Raw genomic sequence first — 24,701 nt, 5'->3', positions numbered from 1 at the left:
TAGCCCTGGGCATAAATATTACTCTTTAATGTTTTTACTGTGTAAATCAGGTAAATGAGACACTGTCACTTTAAGGATCAGTGAGCAAGTCAGTTAGACTGCAACTTGTTCCCAGAGCCATAGAGAGAGAGAGTTGCGTCAACTCAGTTCACTCCAATGGACCAGTTTTTTACAGCAATGGCGGACCGTGGAGCCTGTCAATAGTTCCCGGAAGTTAGCAGCAAATACTATCAGCACAGTGAAGCTGGAGCAGGATACACCATGTGTGGTCCACTTTTACAGGTTAGTACGCTTAAATAATCTGATTGTGTTTTATCAGGACATCAGAATCAAACTAACATGTGCACTGAAGCATTTTAGTGAATTAACCCCCTCTTAAAAAGCAGATTTAGGGGAGTAAATCTATGCCAGGACAACGCGAATACAGTTACTGGCATTTAACATTAATGACTGAGAGTCTATTAGTTGTAAATTCCTAAATATCTTAATTTCTTATATATCCAGATAGACAATGCTGACCTAACTAAGTACATATCTAATATATCAATATATTATATATTCAGATAGACCATGCTAACCTAACTAAGTACATATCTTAATATCTAATATATCAATATCCTATACATCCAGATATACCATGCTTAACTAATTAAATATCTTAATATCTTATATATCCAGGTAGACCATGCTAAGCTAACTAAATATTGTAAATATCTTGTATGTCCAAATAGACCATGCTAAGCTAACTAAATAAATATCTTATATATCCAGGTAGACCATGCTAACCTAACTAGCTAGGTAAATAAAGCTTAACTCTATTCATTTCAGAAAGAACTTTAAACACTAACAAGAGATAAATGCTTAATAAATACAGACTACTGTGGAAACTAAGTACTAAGTAGTACTGCAGAATTTAGCTAAATGATAGCTACCTATTGCTCAGGTAGCTAACGCTAACTAGCTATCTTACTGTTTGTCTTAGTAACTACTAATTTAACAGAGATATGATTTAAGGTGATATGACCAATATTTATTTTATTATATATGTTTGATTAAGGATATAGGCCAGGGGTCACCAATCTTGTCCACATTGGGCCGGTGTGGGTGCAGGCTTTCATTACAACAAAGCTGTGGCACACCTGATTCCACCTGTTCAATCAGCCTCAGTCTCAGTCCCCAAACAGGTGGCCACCCATAGAGGGTGTGCCCGTGCCTGGTTGGAATGAAAACCCGCAACCACAGCGGCCCTTTCTGGACTGGATTGGTGACCCCTGATATAGGCTATATTGTCAACAGTAGGGAAAAACACTTTCCAATGCATGTGTAATTTAAGATAGCATAATTAGTTATGTTTAATAGTAGTGCATCTCAAAAGAAATGTTTAATATTGTTTAATTAACAGTCATCTTTTGTATTAATTATGCTTACAGTGACACATCTAACAATTTATATTTTAAGTTTTAAATTAAATATTTTAGGGATTTATTATTTCTGTTTTTTTCATGAGCTTTTAGAAAAGTAAAACAAAAACAGTTTTGGGATATGTCTCTTTATATGTAGTGATTATAAAATTTGACAGATTTTTTTTTTATTAAACTATGATAGAAAAAAAATCATTATATTCAGGTTTTCTGAGATGCACTAGTAATAGTGTGCCAAAAACAAACCCAATAAATATAAGTGTGTGTTATTGTTTGTTTTATATAAATATAAAATAAGTAAATAATGAATACAAAATATAACAACTTTAATACAATCATCTTTCTTGTCTTCATTTTATATTAAATAATAATAATAATAAAATGTAGATAATGTTTCCAAAATGTTTAATTGTATTCATGTATTAAATGCAATCATGTCTCAATTTTCTTATTCTCTTCCTGCTTTTGTATTCCCCAGGGTTCATTCTTCCGAACTACACAAGTAAACCCCATTTTATGTAATCTGTGCTGATTCTTTGTTTTATTTACATGTGCAATGTACTATTTTCCTTTAGTTGATTTACATGTGTTCTGTACTTTGTTTTTCTGTATGTAGCCTCTCTATATTCTGATATCAGCCTTTAAAGTTATATATCATCTCATGTTTGTTGTAAAAATAATAAAGCTGTTGCAAATAATGTGGTTCCTCTTTCTTAATGCAAATAATTCTGCATGAAATATTCAGGTGGTGACTTAAGAATATTTGCAGATCTTTGTATCCTTTGATTAAATTATTTTTGCAGTAAACTCTAAATATATGCAAGCCAAAACTTCTCCATCTTCTTTTGAACCTAAAAATTTACTTGTAGCGACTGCATTTGCACAGTGTCATGAAATTAATATTAATTAACATACAAATTTAGCCTATAAAAACTCTCTTATGGATTACAATATTGGATTCACACAGAATAACATAAGCCTTAAATAAGTCAATATATGGTCACAATAATCCTCAATGAATTATCTATGTATAATGAAAAAAAAAAAAAAAAAAAAAATATATATATATATATATATATATATATATATATATATATATATATATAATTTCATTATACATAGATAATTAATTGAGTATTATTTATATATTATTATTAGTGCCCCAAAATCGAAATTCTGTCTCTGTGTTTATGGGCTCAAATTGCCCACCAAGAACTTCCTGGAACTATCTGAAATCTCCATGAATCACGTGACCATCAAGGATTTTGAACTTCCGTTGTCGCGACTCTCTCTCTCTATGGCTGCGTCCAGAAACCCCAAAAGTGTCTCCTTTTTCCTACCGATCCTCCTCCTCTCCTCCGTGACCCGGAAACTGATTTCGTGACGCCATCTTGCCGCCTGTCCGAATACCGTAGGAGACGAAAGAAGCCGCTTAAAATCCACCTGTAGTAGGCTTCCATTGGAGGATACATCAGTGTATCCTACTCCGGAAGACTTTTAAGGATTTTCCAATGACATCACTGCATCCACGCCCACAGAGCACGCGAAAAGCAGTGCGAGGAGCAGGCAACGCCCAAATATACGTCATAAACATATTAATTAACTAGGTTCCTTATCTAATTATATAGCCAGTAAAGCACTAATATATGTTTTTGTTTAGATAAGCTGTATGCTCAGTAAAACTTTATTAATGTTCCCATATTTGTAACATGATATATATATATCTCACTGGCCAGAGATGCGGCCAAAATGCCTGGGAGTAAGCAGGATTTTATTGGAATATCTGAATATTTAGCTGTGTGACAGTAATGTTCCATTGATGCTGTTTCATCTAATATTTTTTCACTTCAACATGTATGCAAAATATATGTATTATTATATTTATTATTTATTAAGATTTGTTATTTGTTTTATTACATTCAATTAAATCATATTTTACTATTAAAATAATTTAATATTTACATATGCAACCTTCATCAATGGCTAATCAGGCTGCACTTTGAAGCTTGATCTCTAGAATTTGGAATTGTGTTTATTGATCTATCGTTTTTATTTTTGTATGTGGAGCTTTATTCAGAAGCTGTGATTGGCTGGGCAGTATCCGGCATGTGCTAAAAGTGAGCGTTGTGATTGGCTCAGTTCATCGGTAGTCAACATCCTATCTAAAAGGGATCAGCTGTCCCATTTCCCCAATTACAGCTCCTTCCCTCCATTCCTCCTCCTCCTCTCCTCTCCTCGATTCCTCCACCTTCTTCCGGGGTAGGAGAGGAGGAGTAGGAAAGGAGGAGTAGGAGAGGAGGAGTAACAAAAGTTTCTGGACGCAGCCTATGGCTCTGGTTCCTAATGTTTTGGGGCAGCAGTGGGGAGTTAACTATTGGCTGAAAACCGTGTCTTTCAAGAGTTCTCTGTTCTGATTGGTGGGGGAGGGACTTGAGGGAGCAGCGGAGTTAGTGGGCAGGAGGGAGATGAAAAAGAGCGCGAGAGACGGGAGAGCGGAGAGAGTTAAGGGAGAGGAAACCAGTGGGAAAAGTACGTAAAAGTGAAGTAAAAAATTGTATTTTGAGGGTAACAACCCTTTATTTCAGCAATAGCAGTAAGACCAAGATATATTGTCTTGGTTAAGCAGGGTTACGTGAGTTATTACTGTGTTTATGCACAGTGTTTATATACTAAAGCACTGTAGTTAGCTTAGCAAGCTAACTGCAAGCTAACTGGCTAATTAAGCTAGCTGAGTGTGACGGAGCTAGCTAACGCTCAGGACTGATTCACTCTGCGTGGTTCTGGCGGGAAGAAGACGCCGTAGCCAAGGTCAGATAGATGTGACCAGGTAAGTTAAAGTAGTGTGGGTCCTCTAATGAAGATTTCTGCCTGGTTCTCTGGTCCTGTTCTCCTACAGACACTGAACTGTAAGCTGTGTCTGTAAGGTGTGAACGGGGCGTGGAAGTGTTCTATAATAAGGGTTGTGGAACAGGTTGACACTTCACTTCACAAATCAGACTACTTTGCTGTGAACAGCCTTCGCTTGATGTCAAGATGTTGAGGGGTCTCTGCTGCAAACGCTTGAAACGAGAACCTGATATTCCAGAAGGTAGGTATTTGGCTTTTTTTCCTTTTTTATACAAAACTCATTAATTACTTTTTTATAGCTGGTGAGAAGGATCAAAATATATATTGTAGACTGTTAGCAGTATACGTTAAATTTGTTGAGGAACACTTTTTTTTTTGTCTTATAAAGAGCTTTTCTTGAAGCTTTCTTAAAGCACCATAAGTGAAAGACCTAAACGTTTCCCTGATAACTTTTCTTTTAATAATATAAAGCATAAATAGTAGTACTACATTGTTAAAAATGTAAGTTCCTTGAATAACTTTTTGGGTATTTTCAATTTAAATCTGAAGCAATCCCATTTTCTTCACAAAAGTTGCTCCAAGGATAAGTTTCTTCTAGACAACTCTTTTTTTTTTTAATGGTCTCCAAAAGCACCTTAAGGGGCTGCCGTACAGTTTAACACTTAAACTTTTAACAGTTTACTACAATTATTACATCCTATTCTTTTAAAATGTTTCCTGAAGATTGCGAGGTTCCTCCACACTTTTAAATTAAAGAAACCCCAAAATACCTTAAATAATCTATCCTTTTAAAGGTTGTCCAGTGGAGTGAAAGACAGTTTAAGTTTTTTACAAACTTAAAGTATGTTACTTCAGCATCTAATTTTGTTCTGTTTGTAGGCCCTGTACTTCGCATAGTGATGATAGGGAAAACTGGAGTTGGGAAAAGTGCTCTTGGGAACACCATCCTTGGCAGAAATGCATTTGAATCACGTCCCACAGCGAATTCGGTGACCAGCACTTGCAAAAAGGAAAAAGTCGATGATGCAAGGGACATTTACATCATTGACACTCCTGGTATCTTGGACACCAGCAAAACAACAGAGAGCATCAAAAAGCAAATAGTAAAATGTATCCAGGTTTCAGCCCCTGGACCTCACGCCTTCCTACTGGTGATGCAGATTGGCTGTTTCACCCGTGAAGAGCAAAATGCTGTGAGGGCCCTGCAGGAGCTCTTTGGAGATGAAGCTTCTAAATACATGATTGTGGTGTTCACACATGGGGATCAATTGCAAGATCAATCCATAGAAGAGTATGTGTGCACTAGACATGCAAAACTCCAAAAAGTGGTCCAGTCTTGTGGGGGAAGATACGTCGTCATCAACAACAACAACTCACAAGACCGAAAGCAAGTCAGGAATCTTTTTGTTAAGATTGATGAAATGGTTTCAGTCAATGGAGGAAGTTACTTCAGCCAGGAAATGTATGAAGAAGCAGAACAAAAAATCCAGCAGCAGAGGATGGCAAGGGAGCTGGCAGAGTGTCAGACATATGAGTTTAGCTTCACCCCTGCTCTCCATCAGAGAATTGTTATCTTTCAACAACTACTTTTGAATGAGCTAGAGCTTTTTTAAATTATCTATTTATCTACCTAGGCCTATCATGCATATTTTGGTTATGAATCCACAATGTATGTCCTTGGGTAAAGGAAATTATATACTATAATGTAAACACGTTCATATGTAAATGCAAATTACTGTAAATACTGAAGTACTGCAAATTAAAAAAATGACAACTTAGCTGTAGTAGTGGTAGATTTTTGTACTGTTAATGCTAGCAGTACTTATCAAATAGAAATGCTTAAATAATTATTTTACATTAACCTCTATTCAACGTTATTTCTGTAAAGTTGCAGTTTTCCCCAAATATCATTAATAATGAGACTAAGAAATCAAATTAGTGTTTTCTTGGTATGTTCTCCTGCACCAGTTTTGCACACTGCTTTTAAATAACTTTATGCCACTTCTGGTGCAAAAAAAATCAAGCAGTTTAGCTTGGTTTGATGGCTGTGATCATTTTTTTTCTCTTGATTGTATTCCAGAGGTTTTCAGTTTAGTAAAATCAAGAATAAACAACATTATTAAGTGGTCTCAAGGAAAAACAACATGATTAAGTGGTCTCTTATTTTTTTTCCAGAGCTGTATGTTTACAGTATACAGTATATGTATACAAAGAGTGTATAGTAAGTTTCACAGCCTCAGAGACATTGTTGACATAGCAGAGACTACTTGTTTCCACTGTGGCAAAAATAAAAATCCTGCTGAGCCACATTTTATGAGAACTGCTGATCTACTGCTGCCTGGAAATCACCCAAACATTTATGGTAAATTAAACATGGCTGCTTACTTAAATACAACGCATGAATGAGAACTTCCGAGTCCTGTTTCAGCTTTCCTTGTTTTCCCAAGCTTTTTATAGCTTTCTCTTTCTTGGACCGTGACCATAAAGCAAAGTAGTTTTCACTAACCCTCCCCTGAACATCTGCTTTCTTTCATAATCTTCCATCCAACATTTACTATATTTAACTTTATTCAATAGTTATATTGTGATGTGCACAGTAAACAGACAATTACATTGTACATGTAATTCTTACTAATTACCACATGAGTAGTGACACTTTACAAAGTAAGACTACAGACAAAATTAAAGTGGAAACATTCACTTTCTATGAATCTCATCTCTATTAGGCTATATAAACATACTCATAACACATTGCAATGCATTTTTAAGGCATTATGAACATGGCTATAAATATTTCTAAAAATGTATAACCCATTATATCCATGTTTATTATGTATTATGAATTGTGATCGTAATGTAAAATTAGCTGTGTTTATTACACTTTACACAACACCACCACGAAACTCCCACATCCTGATCCTTTCACAGAGTGAAATCTGTCCCAGAGTCAATAGGGGAGGTGCTTAAATAAAATTTGTTTAACCAATCCCGAGCCTGCAATTATGACATCAAAGCATTTATCCCCAGCACCATTTTTCCTTCTTTTTTTATTTAGCTAATAGCTAATTTTAAATATTAGCTTCTTACATTGAAACTGTCAGCTGGAATTTTATATAGTTTGGGTTAAAAGTGTTGCGTACTTACTGCTAGCTGCTTAACTAGCCTAGTGCTATAGCGACATAGGCTGTATATAGAATAATGCTGAGGGTCAGTAAATGTTTAATATAGTCTCACACTGTTAAAACTTGGCAATTAATTCACAATATTTTTCATATAATTAAGAATGTAGTTAGCATTAACTGGCTAGCATTAGTTAGCCTGGCTAATTAATTAGCACTTTTTAGCATACTTAACGTTACCAGTTGCCTAGCTAGCCTAGCATATTTTGACTTGGGTTATTCAGAATTATTATGAATATTGTTCACAAAAATGCGTCATGCTTGGTTGTGTTAACCAAGGGACAGTTCAATTAGCTACATCAGTAGCAAATTTCTAAGTCTATTAGCTTAGTTACTCATATTTTATAGTCATATTATATCATATTATACATCTTCCAGTCCTGGCCTGGGGGCATCATACACTATGGTTGAATCAGGGATTATTTTAGTGATTAAACAATGATCTTAGTATAAAATACAGTAGTACAGTATGCTTAATAATAGCATTAATACTGAAAATGATCTGTTAGCTCTGTTCCTACAGTATTAGTATACTATATAGTCCCATGAACATCATCCAGTTCTAACCCGGGGACATCATACTGTTTTTGTCTTATTATATAGGGATTATTTTAGTGATTAAACAATGATCTAAGTCTAATGATGTAAGTAATGATCTAATTAGTACTGAAAATGATCTTAGCTGTTTAAACAGACCAGTAGAAGCAACACATATACTTTTAAAATGCACTAGGTTTATCTCAAGCAGTATCACACCTACATTCTGTAAATAAGGTCTGATGACCATACATTCACATAATGTCTTGTGATACTCTCAGGATGTTCAGTATATATCACATAGGAACTTCATGGGTTAAAGTGAAGGACAGAGTGTTTTAACATAATTTCCACACATATTAAAGGGTTTCTGACACATATTATTTTGGGGACATCATATAGTACTTTTGATTTAGACATTATTTTAATAGTGATTAATCAACGAGCTTAGTATTTGACATACAGGTGAGGTAAAATTTGTGCATTTATTCCAATTTAATTAAATTAATTATTTTATGGCAAGTTTTTTTTTTTTTTTTTTTTTTTTCCAGGTAAATTTCCATTTGTTTTGGACCACACAGGAAGAGGAAATCGTAGCTCTACCCCATGTTTTTTTGGTAAGAGCTAATGTTGATAAGTGGCTCATATATTGAACTTCGAGCATGGTTACTGTGAACGTATATACTGTATCTGTTCTCCAGTGCAAAATATAAAAATCACAAAAAAAACATCAGCTGCTAAATCATTATAACATACAATCAAATAGAACAATAATGAGTAATGTACTGATGAGATGTTTGTGCAAAGCTATTAAGCCCTCACATTACTTTAGTGGATGTAAAGATGTAATCAGCTTAAGAAATCATGAGGACATTTTTCAAAATGTCATAAAATCTTATGATTTTTAAAAAATGTCCTTAGGTGAGACATTTACAGTTTTATTTACAAATATGGCCAGTTTAGGTTACGTAAATGGTTGCACTCAATAGTTGCATTTCTGGTTCTTAAGTACCAAGTCAATAGGGGTCAGACCCCCCCAATTAAGACTTCAACCTCCCCTAAAGGGGTAAAATCAATAGTTTGGGGTCAAAACTTTTGAATATACTTCTTACATACATGTTAAATACTACAAAAACAATTCAGTATGTATGCCTGGAAGAATAATGTGAAACGATTCCAAGCACCCCTAAAGTGGATCATCCCATTCCATGTTAATAATTATTCCTCTTGTTTACCTGCCTGCTGCCTCATTATTGGTCAGGTGGCCTGTGTCTAAGTTAAAGTGTGCAAGCTGCTTAAGCTACAGCATTACGTGTAAGTAGCGCTATCTACTTAGCTTTCTTAAATATGCACTTTAAATATACTTTTCCTTGCAGAAATAACTCTTAAAGTTAAACAGAGTTAAACTTTTAAGGTGAAACAGAACATTCAAATGGGAATCCACGTTCTGTTTTATATGGACTGTATGTGATTTCAGATACACACCCTAAGCAGAAATGTGTAAAACTCTTAAAACACTTTATCATCTACTACACGCTAAAAAGGGACGTGTTTTAACGCAGGGAAACTATTAAGGTAGAATGGCGATGTTTTTAAAGGCGGAAGGGAAATGTGAACAAGAAACTAAAAGCTTCATACGCTGCAGTAGACATAGTGAGGAATTAGTTACTCAGATGAGTAGTTTTACAGTAAACTGGTGTATTACAATTTTTTAAGGCAAGACTTATTTTCTTTATTTTTATTAGGCTACTTTGAAAATTGACAATTTCCAATCTTTATAAAAAGCTATATAAACGTATTCCTACATATCCCCTTAACATTTAATATTGTAGCCTCAGTGTCAAAATATGTGGATGAGATGGGACAATAGCCTTATCTACAAGGATTTTCAATTACATTGTTATTTTCTATTTATTTAGAATTTAATAATAAATTATTTCTGTGGGAGAGATCCTGTAGAATATGACTTAAAAACAGGGATGTATACTTTGAGTCATGGGGAAAATTACGCACCCATTAATATTATGCAAAATGCATTGAGGCTGAAAATTAAGGCAAAAAAAGCCTGGGGACAAATGCTGTGATGTCATGATTGCAGGTTCAGGATTGGTTAAACAAATGTAATTCAGGCATCTCCCCTATTGACCCAGGGACAGGTTGCACTCTGTGTTATTATGTGCTATTCTTTTCTTTTATCTCTAAAAAGTAGCTCATGACCCACAAATCAGATCACTGCTTTTCTGTGTTGGACTGTAACTGTACAATGAAGCCGTGGTAACCAGACTGTTCTCCTGAATATCTAATATACTTTATTTAACTTAAACACATTACTTTATGTGTTTGAGAGCATCAGTTGTAAAGTTGTGAAGTGGTGGAGTTGGTATCCAGTGAATAGCCCTACTTGAGTAATGCTCTAATTCTTAAAGGAGAGGCATGGATATGTATGTATGTTTATAATGAATTCAACTTTCAGACCATTAAAGAATCAATGCTGACACTCTGTATTAAACAAATGGAGAAAAGCAACAGAAACAAAGAAAACACACACACACACAATAAAAGATCAATTTGGATGGTACATTAATTATTATAGAGTTATTTCCTGAATTTCAGGAGAATTTGAATGAAATGAAAGGTAAATTCTTTCAAATCAACTGTGCATAAAACCAAGAATACCAGTGGTACATCAAGCTGAAGCAAACACAACAAGCAAAGCAAATATGTCAACAGTGGCTCCACTCCCTTTACAGGAAAGAGCTACAGCAGCATAGTTTAGTCCACACCCACAATCATTATTCCAGTCTTAATATTCACACACAAATAACACACTCAAAACATTTTTAAAGGGTTTGTACATGCAGCTCTAAATGCTTGGTTGACGGGGTTAATTTTACATAGCGAATGAGGAAACATACAATATCTACTTAAGTCTATACTCCATTGTAAGTTACTGTATTTTTCACACTATGAGGTGCACTGTATTATATGGCACACTATCAATGAACCTCTATTTTCTGGTCTATTTTCATACAAAAGGCGCACCAGATTATAAAGCGCATTTTGCGACACATAGTAAGGAACAAGGGTGTTACCATGCTTTCATTCTAAACTAAGTTAAGTAAAGCTAAGCTAAGTTATCAAAACTGTAACCCTACACAGATTTCTCTCCTGAAAACTGTTTATTTGGGTGAGTAAAACGCTTCAGTTTATTTACAGTAAGCTTAGATTTCCAGATTTTCACTAAGGCAGATGCAGCAGCATAAGCATTAGCAGTTAACTGCTAGCGCTAGCCATGGTTAGCGCTAGTGAATACTGCCCGACAACACTACACTGAGGAACCCTGAGTGTTCCTGTAAGCCAGGGCAATATTAGCTACAGTTCGTCCCATGTAGCTTGTTTTAACACGGTAAACATGCAGACTACAGGCTGATACACTCACCTGTTAATGGCTGACCGGAAGCAAAAGAATAAAAAATAAACAAGAAAAAAGTACTTGGCTAGGTGAGGTTGTGAGTGAGATAAAACTTACTAGCACAGCGCAGAACAGAACATGCTTTAGGCTATTATACTGTACAATATGTAATAGGAAGATGTTAGAAGATCTTATTCAAACTTCAGTTCCACCTTAATTGCTAATGAGTTCTAGAACAAGTAATAGGGCCAGAGTGTAGCTGCTGCATCAATAAATGGAAGAAGGGTGGAACGTAAAAACTAAATAAGAAGCTGCCTAATAAAAAGCTGATTTAAGCTATGTATGTATGATAGTAGTTTGGCATTAAAACTACAAACGACAAGTAGATAAAAACAAAAACACTTTTTGTGATGACTTTTTATGCTCTGGGTATTATTGGCTATTGGTGAAGCATGTACAGATTGAATCACTGATCAGTATAAACTATTATATCCCGGATATCCCGATCACATTTTTTTGCTCCCAAATCCAGTCATTTGAGTTTGAGTCCCAATCCAGTAATTTGGCAATGCAGTAAAAAAGAACACATCCATTAAGATGTCTGTTATGTTTTTATTAATCATTTTTTATTTATTATTGAAACAACCACATTTTTGCAAAAAAAATAAACAAGTTCCAAACCATCATAAAAATGATTTCCATTTAAATAAGCATCTTTTCTTTTCTTAAATTCTGTGATTAGTCATAATTAAGATCATGATTATTATTATTTTTAATGCTGACATTTCTCTGGTAGATTATATTTAAACAAAAAAATTATATATTTTTTAATAAAAATATTGTCATTTAGAGAGTATATATTTTTTCATTTTCAGACCTCAAATAATGCGAAGAAAACAGTTTCATATTCATAAAGGTTTAAGAGTTCAGAAATCAATAGTTGGTGGAATAACCCTGTTTTTTAATAAATTTTCATCTTGGCATATTCTCCTCCACCAGTCTTACACACTGCTTTTGGATAACCTTATGCCACACCTGGTGCAAACATTCAAGCAGTTCAGCTTGTTTTGATGGTTTCTGATCATTGTCATCATCCATTTATTATATTCCAGAAGTTTTTAATTTGGTAAAATGAAAGAAACATTTGGTGGTCTCTTATTTTTTCCGGAGCTGTTGCTGCATATATCACAGTAATAACATAGCATTACATTTTCGATGCATCAGTGATTCAGATTTTTTCCACCCGTTTCTGATCCTTTAAAAAAGTTATGTGATCTGACACGATTTCTGATCACATGATCAGATCGGGGATATGGCTATACACTATCAGATTAAGATGAGTGATCGGGTCAAAATTTTAACTTTTGATTGTTATCAGAATAATCAAGAAATTATTTCTAATTTTGTAGTTTGACTGATTTAAGTTTTAACTTGACAACTTTTTATTTTTAATGTTCCTTTTCTAGTTTAAATTTGAATTGTTTTTGATTTGCTTGTTTGTTTTTAAGTATTTTGAAATTTACTTTTACTTTTGCTTAAATAAACTGTTATAAAGTGTTATATTGTTTTTTGTGTCAATCCCTTTAATTTGTAAAAGCTTGAATGCATTAAAAATAAGGGTTAATTGATTGCTTAACACTTTTTATGAATGGTATTGTAGCCCTGGCCATAAATATTACTCTTTAATGTTTTTACTGTGTAAATCAGGTAAATGAGACACTGTCACTTTAAGGATCAGTGAGCAAGGCTGCGTCCAGAAACCCCAAAAGTGTCTCCTTTTTCCTACCGATCCTCCTCCTCTCCTCCGTGACCCGGAAACTGATTTCGTGACGCCATCTTGCCGCCTGTCCGAATACCGTAGGAGACGAAAGAAGCCGCTTAAAATTCTCCTGTAGTAGGCTTCCAACGGAGGTTACATCAGTGTATCCTACTCCGGAAGACTTTTAAGGATTTTCCAATGACATCACTGCATCCACGCCCACAGAGCACGCGAAAAGCAGTGCGAGGAGCAGGCAACGCCCTAATATACGTCATAAACATAATATACGTTCCTTATCTAATTATACAGCCAGTAAAGCACTAATATATGTTTTTGTTTAGATAAGCTGTATGCTCAGTAAAACTTTATTAATGTTCCCATATTTGTAACATGATATATATATATATATATATATATATATATATATATATATATATATACCTATATATATATATATATATATATATATACCTATATATATACATATACCTATATATATATATATATATCTCACTGGCCAGAGATGCGGCCAAAATGCCTGGGAGTAAGCAGGATTTTATTGGAATATCTGAATATTTAGCTGTGTGACAGTAATGTTCCATTGATGCTGTTTCATCTAATATTTTTTCACTTCAACATGTATGCAAAATATAATATGTATTATTATATTTATTATTTATTAAGATTTGTTATTTGTTTTATTACATTCAATGAAATCATATTTTACTATTAAAATAATTTAATATTTACATATGCAACCTTCATCAATGGCTAATCAGGCTGCACTTTGAAGCTTGATCTCTAGAATTTGGAATTGTGTTTATTGATCTCTCGTTTTTATTTTTGTATGTGGAGCTTTATTCAGAAGCTGTGATTGGCTGGGCAGGATCCGGCATGTGCTAAAAGTGAGCGTTGTGATTGGCTCAGTTCATCGGTAGTCAACATCCTATCTAAAAGGGATCAGCTGTCCCATTTCCCCAATTACAGCTCCTTCCCTCCATTCCTCCTCCTCCTCTCCTCTCCTCGATTCCTCCACCTTCTTCCGGGGTAGGAGAGGAGGAGTAGGAAAGGAGGAGTAGGAGAGGAGGAGTAGCAAAAGTTTCTGGACGCAGCCCAAGTCAGTTAGCCTGCAACTTGTTCCTAATGTTTTGGGGGAGCAGTGGGGAGTTAACTATTGGCTGAAAACCGTGTCTTTCAAGAGTTCTCTGTTCTGATTGGTGGGGGAGGGACTTGAGGGAGCAGCGGAGTTAGTGGGCAGGAGGGAGATGAAAAAGAGCGCGAGAGACGGGAGAGCGGAGAGAGTTAAGGGAGAGGAAACCAGTGGGAGAAGTACCTAAAACTGAAGTAAAAAGTTGTATTTTGAGTGTAACAACCCTTTATTTCAGTAATAGGAGTAAGACCAAGATATATTGTCTTGGTTAAGCAGGGTTACGTGAGTTATTACTGTGTTTATGCACAGTGTTTATATACTAAAGCACTGTAGTTAGCTTAGCAAGCTAACTGCAAGCTAACTGGCTAATTAAGCTAGCTGAGTGTGACGGAGCTAGCTAACGCTCAGGACTGATTCACTCTGCGTGGTTCTGGCGGGAAGAAGACGCCGTAGCCAAGGTCAGATAGATGTGACCAGGTAAGTTAAAGTAGTGTGGGTCCTCTAATGAAGATTTCTGCCTGGTTCTTTTGCCTGTTCTCCTACAGACACTGAACTGTAGGCTAAACATCTCCCAAGTTTTAGAAGGGGCTAACCAAGTAGCCACACCGCACACAAGCATCATACAGGCCAGCACCGTTATTTATTTTTAAGTGTGTGTGGAGAGTCTACATTCTATATTTAAGGGGTCTTAATAGGCTAAAATAAGCTGAAATATTTGGTACTGTGAAAGGTCAGAGCTCTGTTTTTTATTTCATTTGTCAATAGTTTATTTTTTCTACTAAGGAGTATTTTATTTTAAAGTTTAGCACTTTGGTTTGTGCATGTAGTGTTTGTTTTCTAAAAAGCTGTGAACTGTGGGGGTTTTATAAAATATAATATTGAATTTAAGAAATAATGCAATAAGGCCAGTGTGTAGCTGCAGCATCAATGGATGGAGGAATGGTGGAACGTAACATCTAAATAAGAAGCTGCCTAATAAAAAGCTGATTTAAGCTATGTAGGAATGATAGTAGTTTGAAAACTACAAAGGAGAAGTAGATAAAAAAAAAACAAAAAAACTTTTTTTATGCTCTGGGTATTATTGGCTATTGATGAAGCATGTACAGATTGAATCACTGATCAGTATACACTATTAGGGATATCCCGATCACATTTCTTTGCTCCCAAATCCAGTCATTTAATGTTGAGTCCCAATCCAGTAATTTGGCAATGCAGTAAAAAAAAATAACACAGCCATTAAGATGTCTGTTATGTTTTCTTCTTCTTCTTCTTCTTCTTATTATTATTATTATTAATCAATTTTTATTTATTATTGAAACAACCAAATTTTTGCAAACAAATAAACAAGTTCCAAACCGTCATATAAATGATTTCCATTTAAATAAGCTTTTTTTTTTTTCTTTTATTAAGTTCTGTGATTAGTCATAATTAAGATAATGATTATTATTATTATTAGTTTTAATGCTGAAATTTCTCTATATATTTTGAGAGGGAGACAGCAATAATAGTGTAGTGTGGTTTAGGCCTGGCATATTATATTTAAACTAAATAATATGTTTTTTTTATTTCATTTGTCAATAGTTTATTTTCCTACTGAGGAGTATTTTATTTAAGGTTTATCAATTTGGTTTGTGCATTTGGTGTTCGTTTTCTAAAAAACTGTGAACTGTGGGGTTTTATTAAATATAATATTGGATTTAATATATTTTACAATTGCCATTACAATTGTGATTATAATGCATCATCAGCTGTGTGTATAAGATATTATACTGTAAGTCAATACCCAGAACTGTATAGCATGCTCTATTAAAGCAGCTTTTTTTTTTTATCACATTTAACCATTTATTAAACTATAAATTCCAAGTAACCTTCAAGTTAAGTGATATACAGTATGTCCATCCTGACAGATATATGCTATTTTAATCCAGATGTGTAACATACTACAAGCACAGCTTATGATGCATTATAATCACAATTTATAATGCATAATAAACCTGGCTATAAGTTAACAAGTATAACCATATATAAATATGTGCATGTATTATAATGCTTTATGAACATATTATAATGTTATAAGTATGTTTATCGAGTCTAATAGACATTCCATTCATAGAAAGTATTTTATTGATTGATTGATTGATTGATTGATTGATTGATTGATTGAATATATGAACACCTTAGTAAACACAGGGGTGACATTTAAATAACTCTCCAAGTATTTATTTAAAAACTCATTTAGGAAGTATATTAATACAAAAGTACTATTACAACAATGCCATTAACAATACACAATACATACATCCTCCATTAGTTTACAGAACTCTGCACTCTTTAGGTTCAGCCTTGTGTCTGTTGTATTGCTCTTTGACTCTGTCTCCGATTGGCATTTTCATCCAAATCTTCACCAGCTCTTTTACTTGTTGATGTTTTTTTTCGTTGTTGTTAAAGGCATGAATCCTTAAGCCGAATGTTTGAACCATCTGAAGAAGCTCAGGGTCGGCATTTTTGATGTAATCGTATAAATTCATCTCCCTCAGCTTCTCCTTGCCTGTAAACAGAACGACCGTCTGTGCGACCACTCTCTCGCCGAATGTTTTCTGCATGTTGGATACGGCCTCCCTCTCGCCCTCTGTGAAACGACCCATGTGCATAACCAGCAGATACACAACAGGCTGAACCTGAGAGAGATCTTTGCATTTCTGCAAATGAATCTCTGGATCCTTCAGCTCCTCGTCAAAGAAATCTGGGGTGTCGATGACCCTGACCTTTATCCCGCACACTGCTCCCTCCCCTACCTCACACCGCTGGGTTACGGGTGCGGAACTGGCACGCGATTCAAAGTGGCTCCTGGCTAGGATGGTGTTCCCAGTTGCACTTTTCCCACTACCTGTCTGTCCCAACAGCACAATGGTCAGAACGTTTGTCATAAATTGAGGCTGGACTTTGATAGTTGGTGGGTTGGCTAAAAAAACAAAGATACAACATGAGTTCACAGTTGCAAGTATGTAAGAACATGTGTAATATTTGGAAAGAAGCTGCTCTCTAGTGAAAAAAAGTAGATTAAAATATACTAAGCATCATTATGCTATAGTGCACTAAAGTGTACTTGTAGTCACATTATTAATCAGCATATTTAAAGAGTGGAAAAATGGAACAACTTTTTTTTGTACTTCTTATACTTTAATCATATAAAAATAGTACAAAAGTCTTACTTAAATTGTGCTAAGTGCACTAAACTGTACTAAAATGGAACTATTTTAAATATACTTAAGTAACATTTAAACATAGTACTTCATATATGTAACCCCATAACATATTTTAAATATGCTTACAGTAAAATTATAATACATTTAATGAGTATTTCAACTGTATCACTATTTATTATACACCAGATATATTAGAAATGTACTAAGAATTGATTTTTAATATACTGTATTTACATTAGAATGCAAATATGCTTCTTGTTCCTGTCTTTTGTAAGTAGCACACTTCTTGTATACTTTGTTGGGTAAAAAAAATATTTTAATATACCGTACTACAGTGTTTAGCATGTATTAAATAAAAAAAAAGTAATTTAATTTACTTTCTAAAAAGGTGCATGATACATTGTATTTTAAGTGAACTACTGTAACAATTTTTTAACACTTTGCTAAAAAGGTACAAAAGTATATTTAAAAATAAGTATTTTAGAAGTATATTGAATTACATTAAACTAAAAGTGTACTTCATAGTAGTCTATTTTTTTAAATACACTATATTGTACTTTATAAAAGGTACATATAAAAAAACTGAATATTATTAATTAAATATATAAATCTGTTAGTATATTTACAGCATACTTATACATTTATCAATATATTTTAAGCACAATTAAGTATATTTTTTTCAGCAGGGGCTACTACAGAAGAAAATTCAAAGCTAGGATTTAAAGCTGAGAATTACCAATTGGTACAGCCGGGGGTGTCTTCGCAGTGTAATGACTAACGCCTGTGGTCTCTTGACTGCTGTTTTCTAGAATAAAACAATCAGAATTGTTATTGTGTCCTTTGTTTAAAGTATCCTATGGATAATACTTTGAAAGACAAATCAAGCTGCTTACTAGGATTATCTATGCTCTCATATAAACTGTTGCTTGTCATCTCCACGTCAGGCGCAGCTGCACCTGCAATTTCATCTGAAAAAAAAGTGGTTGAAATTAGCATATTCTTCAATTTAATATGACGTTATGATATACATATAACCATCACCAAATCAGAGAACCAAATCAGGGACTACCTGTGTGCACTGTTTTAAATGGAATGGAAGGTGTAGCTTGTTTGGCTACATCCATATAGACATGCAACATGTCTACAGACAAATATGACCCTATATGAAGAAAGATGTTTCCATATATGTTACCTATGAGGGGATATATTATTACCACATACATGCATCCTCTGGATACACTAGTGCATCTTGAAAAATTAAAAAAGAATATAATTGAAAAGTTACTTTATTTTAGTAATTCAGTTGGAAATGAGCTTACAGCCAATGAATGCCCAAAAGTCACTGTCTCGGAAAATAAATAATATGTAAGACCAATTGGTACTTTTGGCAGTGTGTGCAGTGTGCCAAGTCCTGCTGGAAAATGAAATCTGCATCTCCATAAAAGTTACTTTGTGCTTGCTAATGGTGTAAAAATACTGATTTCTTTGCATGGGTAACACTATGCCCTTATCAATAGCATTGTAAGCATGTTGCAAGCATCGGCTAAAAGCTCTGAATGTTGGGGGTGAACGCAGGTGGGCAGGTTTGTACTCTTTGTCATATTTTACTAACCCCCCCACCTACCCCCCCCCCCCCCCCCCCCCCGTCCACTTCACAACGGATTTTTCCTTTAAGCTGAGAATTACCTGTTGGTTTACACTGGACCCCTTTTGCCGAAGTATTACCCTTATATCTGCTCATGTGCTTGTTTTCCATGTATGCTTCCTGTTTTCCTCCATGCACAGCTTCATTTGGTTTTACTTCTAGAATAAAGCATTTGAATTGTTATTGTTTCTTTTTCTGAAAGTATCCTTTCATAAATGCTTTGAAAGGGTAATTAAGCTGCTTACTAGATTCATTGCTGGTCTTGCTAATCTTGTTTTCCTGTAGTTTTACTTCAGGCACAGACACACCTGCTTCTTCACCTGGAAAACAATGTGCCTGTAATTAGTATATTCTTGCATTTCACATATAGTTTTGAAAAAAAAAAAATGAATCAGGGACTGTGTAGCTAGCTAGCCTACTAACTAGCACTAACACAGCTTATGTGCACCCTTTAGGCTACAATTCTTTGTAGACAATGAGCTTAATTTAGTATAGCTTAGCTACTTAGCCAACAAAAAAAGCACCCATTCCACCAGTAGAAAGCTTATCCATTTCAACATCCAGCCCCCTCTTGTTTAGAGGAATATGTGTGCATAGTGCTCTCCTTGGTTGGCTAGAATGCCTTCTAGATGGTTAGCTTTGCGTAGCTTTCACCAAGACAGTTTTAAATCTGAAATTCCCTTCTGTTTTGGGAGCAAATAAATTCTATTTGAGTTCTCTACTGGTTAAATGTAGACTTGCTTGTTAGCTGGGTATCTAAGCTAATGAAGTACTTATATGACAATGTGTTGCCTTGTCACTAAGATCAGATAAAATGATGTACAAGAGCAAAACAGAATTATCACAGGAGTCGAAAAGCAGCACAAATCGATCAGTAGAACTCGACAGAGTACCCCAGCTAGGCTAAACTAAGCTAAGCTAAGCTGGCTATGTAAATCAGATCAGATCTTTTCTTTTTGAGGTTGCAGTGTTTTTTTTTTTTCTAAAGTATTATGGCTAATTTTAGCAATTTCTTTTACCACTGACAAAAAAAAAGTAATGTGACTGAAGCCCTATCCAAAATGGCATTTTAACCATGCCTGAAAAGTGAAAGCAAGCTGAGAATTACCAGGTAGGTTAGGTTGTGCCTTTTTGTCTTGATTCCTTTTTTCAGAAAGTTTGTTAGACCTTTCAAGCCTCTCATGGACACTAAGATGTGTTTTTCTCTCTTTAGTTACAGGTGGCGTCTTTTGCTCTTCAGGCAGAACAGCAGCATGATTTTCTCCTGTAACAAATCAGTTGTTAATGTACAGCACAGTAATGGTGGAAAGTAGACAATCATTCTTATCATTATCATCAACTTATGCAGAATAAATCAGAGGGTCATTATCAGAATATTGTGACTTTTACACTCAAAAATCATATTTAAAAGATCTGAAACTACACAGAAATACTTATCATGTTTTACTACACCCAAGTCCATTTCACACTGAATTTCTTCTTTAAGATTAGAATTACCGGTTGGTTTAGGCTGGAACTTCTCATCTTCAGGCTTTTTTGTCAAAATATTGGGATTAAATCTGCTGGAGTCCTTGTAATTCATGTCTTCTACCTGTTTTCCTCCAGCTGCCACAGCTGCATCTGGGTTCACTTCTAGAATAAAGCAGTTGGACTTGTTAATGTTTCCTTTGCTGTAAGTATCCTATAAATAATGCTTTAAAAGAGGAATTAAGCTACATACTCGAGTCACCAGTGATCTTATTTATCCTGTCATCTGCCATTTTCATTTTCGCTTCAGGAACAGCCGCACCTGCTTCTCCACCTGGTAAAAAAGAGCTGGAATTAGTATATTCTTGCATGTGGAATGTGTCTTGTGTAGATTCCTCTCCTTGGTTGGTTAGAACCCCTTCTGAATGGTTAGCTTAGTATAGTGTAGTTACCCAGCTAGAAGATTAGTGCCCTTTTCGCCAGTATAAAACTTAAATCAATATCAAATTTCAACTTTTTAATAAGTTGCTAAACATGTGGTAAGTGTCTTCAGTCCCATGAAAAGGGTTGTCCCTGTCAAATGTTGTGGACAGAAATGTACTGAATTGGTTTAAATAGCTTGATCTTTTTTATTTAAAAAGTAGCCAAATTAATTTGAATTGAATAATAAATAAATAAAATCCCTTAAACAAACTTAAAACATATCTTACAACAAAGAAAATTGTACACAATGTACTTATGTAAAGATTAACACGCCACTGTGTTTTTAATAATGTTTTCATTCAGATCGTTCATCAAAAAAAACACCTTTTATTGATTTTGTCCCCCCAAATTGTAACTTTTCATAAGCTTTCATAAAATAAGTTAAATATGCCGAGCATTACCAGCTGATTCATGTTGTGAGGTTTCGTCACAAGGTTCAACAGAGGTTGTACCCACCCTGCAAGAATATAAAGTTTAAGTTATAATTCATTACTTAAACTTTTAACATGGTCAGAATAAAAAAAAGGTTCAACTGGTTTAACAAGTATCTTTTAGATTATCTCTTACCTGTCATTTGCATTCTTCAGCAACATTCTTTTTAACATTGACAGCAGCTGTTCGTTCAGTTTGTCCTTCTTCATTTCCTGCCAAAAATAACAAACTCTCTCACCACATTCGCCAATAATCTTTTGAATGTTCTTGTCTATCTCCAATTGTGATGTTTGGCTTTTGCTGATGTCCAGAACTACAATCACATTGTCCACTATTGTTCTTCCATAGGTTTCTTTCAGCTTTCTAAACATGGTAATTTCTTCTGAAGAGATGTCATCATGTTGCAGGATCAGGAGGAAAACTCGTACCCCCGAGTAAGACAACTTTATCTGTGGTAGATTTTCTTCTTTAGAGTCAGGATTTGGTCCATGGTAGAGATCTGGAGTGTTTATGACATCACATATCTGACCTTCCTCTTGATACACTACCCGATGACATTTGGATATTTGTGGTTTAAAACATACGTGGCCAAGCATGGTATTCCCAACCAGTGCCTTCTCATAGCCTCTCTTGCCCAGCAGGATAGCAGTGACCATATTGATGCTTGTAGAGGCTTGAACCTTTGTGTCTTCCATAGTCAACAAAATATGTGCAGCAGTGTGTTTTCCTCCAGTTGGTAATACAGTTCCTAAATCTGCATCCAAATTGCATTAAACCTTTGAAAAGTATGAAAAGTAGAGCAGTTAAATGTACTGTATGAACAGTAGTTAGTCATTTTAGTCATGTTTAGTTCCTAAAAAGCATAAAGAGAGTAATAAGAATATCTTACCTTCGGAAATTACTTTAAGTTTTAGTTGCATAAAACATATTTTAGGTGACGCCTTTCCACCCTGGTGTCTACGGACGAGTCAGAGCTCAGTAAATGAAAATGAAAATGGTCAGGCTTGTTATAAGAAAGGAGTGAAAAGACGTGAATGGGGCGTGGAAGTGTTCTATAATAAGGGTTGTGGAACAGGTTGACACTTCACTTCACAAATCAGACTACTTTGCTGTGAACAGCCTTCGCTTGATGTCAAGATGTTGAGGCGTCTCTGCTGCAAATGCTTGGAACCTGATATTCCAGATGGTAGGTATTTGGCTTTTTTTCCTTTTTTATACAAAACTCATTAATTACTTTTTTATAGCTGGTGAGAATGATCAAAATATATATTGTAGACTATTAGCAGTATAAGTTAAATTTGTTGAGGAACACTTTTTTTTTTTTGTCTTATAAAGAGCTTTTCTTGAAGCTTTCTTAAAGCACCATAAGTGAAACACCTAAACGTTTCCCTGATAACTTTTCTTTTAATAATATAAAGCATAAATAGTTGTACTACGTTGTTAGAAATGTAAGTTCCTTTAGGAACTTTTTGGGTATTTTCAATTTAAATCTGAAGCAATCCCATTTTCTTCACAAAAGTTGCTCCAAGGATAAGTTTCTTCTAGACAACTCTTTTTTTAATGGTCTCCAAAGCACCTTAAGGGGCTGCCGTACAGTTTAACACTTAAACTTTTAACAGTTTACTACAATTATTACATCCTATTCTTTTAAAATGTTTCCTGAAGATTGCGAGGTTCCTCCACACTTTTAAATTAAAGAAACCCCAAAATACCTTAAATAATCTATCCTTTTAAAGGTTGTCCAGTGGAGTGAATAGACAGTTTATAGTTTTTTTTTTACAAACTTAAAGTATGTTACTTCAGCATCTAATTTTGTTATGTTTGCAGGCCCCTTACTTCGCATAGTGATGATAGGAAAAACTGGAGTTGGGAAAAGTGCTCTTGGGAACACCATCCTTGGCAGAAATGCATTTGAATCACGTCCCACAGCGAATTCGGTGACCAGCACTTGCAAAAAGGAAAAAGTCAATGATGCAAGGGACATTTACATCATTGACACTCCTGGTATCTTGGACACCAGCAAAACAACAGAGAGCATCAAAAAAGAAATAGTAAAATGTATCCAGATTTCAGCTCCTGGACCGCACGTCTTCTTGCTGGTGCTGCAAATTGGCCGTTTCACCACTGAAGAGCAAAATGCTGTGAGGGGCCTGCAGGAGCTCTTTGGAGATGAAGCTTCTAAGTACATGATTGTGGTGTTCACACATGGGGATGCATTGCGAGATCAATCAATAGAAGATTATGTGCGCACTGGATGTTCCAAACTCCATAAAGTGATTGAGTCTTGTGGGGGAAGATACGTCGTCTTCAACAACAACAACTCACAAGACCGAAAGCAAGTCAGGAATCTTTTTGTTAAGATTGATGCAATGGTTTCAGTCAATGGAGGAAGTTACTTCACCCAAGAAATGTATAAAGAAGCTGAACAAAAAATCCAGGAGCGGAAGATGGCAAGGGAGCTGGCCGAGTATGAAGCATATGAGTTCAGCTTCCTCCCTGCTCTCCATCAGAGAATTGTTATCTTTCAACAACTTCTTTTGAAGGAGTTTGTTTAAAAGAAGGAAAACAGCAGCACATGCATTACTTTACAGCCTATTTGCACAGAAGCTAAAACTATTTTTTGTCTGTAAAAATGTAATCACTCTCTTTTTCAGAAAGTTTTAGGAAATCAGTGTATAATTGTGTGTATAATTCTCATTCTCCACACTATTTGAATACATATATCTTTACAAAAGTATTACCCATGCATTTGTCAACATGGAACCCTTCCAAATCTATCTGTCTATGTATATATTTTTATCGTTCGGTCTATCGGTCTATCGTCTATATTTTGGTTACGAATCCACTATGTATGTCCTTGTGTAAAGCCAATTCTATGCTATAATGTGAAGATGTTCATATGTAAATGCAAATTACTGTAAATAATGAAGTACTGTAAATTAAAATAAAATTACAGTTCAATTGTAGTAATGGAAGTTTTTTTTTTTTTCTTTTTGCACTGGTTATGGTAGCAGCAGTCTTTAAATAGAAATGCTTGAACAATTATATCTGCACCTTTAGATTCAAACCAGAGCCGGGTTGATGCAACTCGCAAAGCTATGTTACCTAGATAAAGAACGAAAGTAACTAAAGTCCCAGTTTTGGATGTTTTTCATTTACATGT

The 24,701-nt window shown here is 34.9% G+C and overlaps 2 protein-coding genes across 4 annotated transcripts; one reads left to right on the top strand and one right to left on the bottom strand.

Annotated features, from left to right (window-relative positions):
• Nucleotides 1-3,802: 3,802 nt before the first annotated feature.
• LOC103031911 (GTPase IMAP family member 9) lies at nucleotides 3,803-24,504 on the top strand. Of its 3 annotated transcripts, none has more exons than XM_049469028.1 (2): nucleotides 3,803-4,509; nucleotides 5,148-6,209. In XM_049469028.1, exons 1-2 carry the CDS (start codon nucleotides 4,455-4,457, stop codon nucleotides 5,879-5,881), a joined length of 789 nt encoding a protein of 262 aa, XP_049324985.1. In that variant the 5' UTR covers nucleotides 3,803-4,454; the 3' UTR covers nucleotides 5,882-6,209. The 3 variants fall into 3 exon arrangements, with proteins under 3 accessions (XP_049324985.1, XP_049324986.1, XP_007244769.3); XM_049469029.1 differs by lacking the exon at nucleotides 5,148-6,209 and adding an exon at nucleotides 23,366-24,504 and having other exon boundaries at nucleotides 3,806-4,509; XM_007244707.4 differs by lacking the exons at nucleotides 3,803-4,509; nucleotides 5,148-6,209 and adding exons at nucleotides 22,519-22,724; nucleotides 23,366-24,504.
• Nucleotides 16,442-22,233, bottom strand: LOC103033609 (uncharacterized). Its single transcript, XM_022681036.2, has 10 exons — nucleotides 21,674-22,233; nucleotides 21,508-21,563; nucleotides 20,877-20,957; nucleotides 20,654-20,788; nucleotides 20,265-20,420; nucleotides 19,402-19,476; nucleotides 19,198-19,314; nucleotides 18,405-18,479; nucleotides 18,248-18,316; nucleotides 16,442-17,267 (listed from the first exon to the last, which is right to left on the bottom strand). The coding sequence occupies exons 1-10, from the start codon at nucleotides 22,231-22,233 to the stop codon at nucleotides 16,618-16,620; spliced, it is 1,974 nt and encodes a 657-aa protein (XP_022536757.2). The 3' UTR covers nucleotides 16,442-16,617.
• Nucleotides 24,505-24,701: the final 197 nt, after the last annotated feature.

This window comes from Astyanax mexicanus, chromosome 20 (genome assembly GCF_023375975.1).
Source record: "Astyanax mexicanus isolate ESR-SI-001 chromosome 20, AstMex3_surface, whole genome shotgun sequence".
NCBI classification, from domain to species: domain Eukaryota; kingdom Metazoa; phylum Chordata; class Actinopteri; order Characiformes; family Acestrorhamphidae; genus Astyanax; species Astyanax mexicanus.
Note: the sequence above shows the minus strand (reverse complement) of the source record. Positions and strands in the feature narration are given on the sequence as shown.

Coding starts and splice junctions, on each gene's coding strand:
- LOC103033609 (XM_022681036.2), bottom strand. CDS start 22,233: ATGGAAGACACAAAGGTTCAAGCCTCTACAAGCATCAATATGGTCACT. Junction 19,315..19,401: donor CAAGACCAGCAATGAATCTA/GTAAGCAGCTTA, acceptor GCTTTATTCTAG/AAGTAAAACCAAATGAAGCT. Junction 18,480..19,197: donor GGTCCAGTGTAAACCAACAG/GTAATTCTCAGC, acceptor CTTTTTTTTCAG/ATGAAATTGCAGGTGCAGCT.
- LOC103031911 (XM_049469028.1), top strand. CDS start 4,455: ATGTTGAGGGGTCTCTGCTGCAAACGCTTGAAACGAGAACCTGATATT. Junction 4,510..5,147: donor AGAACCTGATATTCCAGAAG/GTAGGTATTTGG, acceptor TTCTGTTTGTAG/GCCCTGTACTTCGCATAGTG.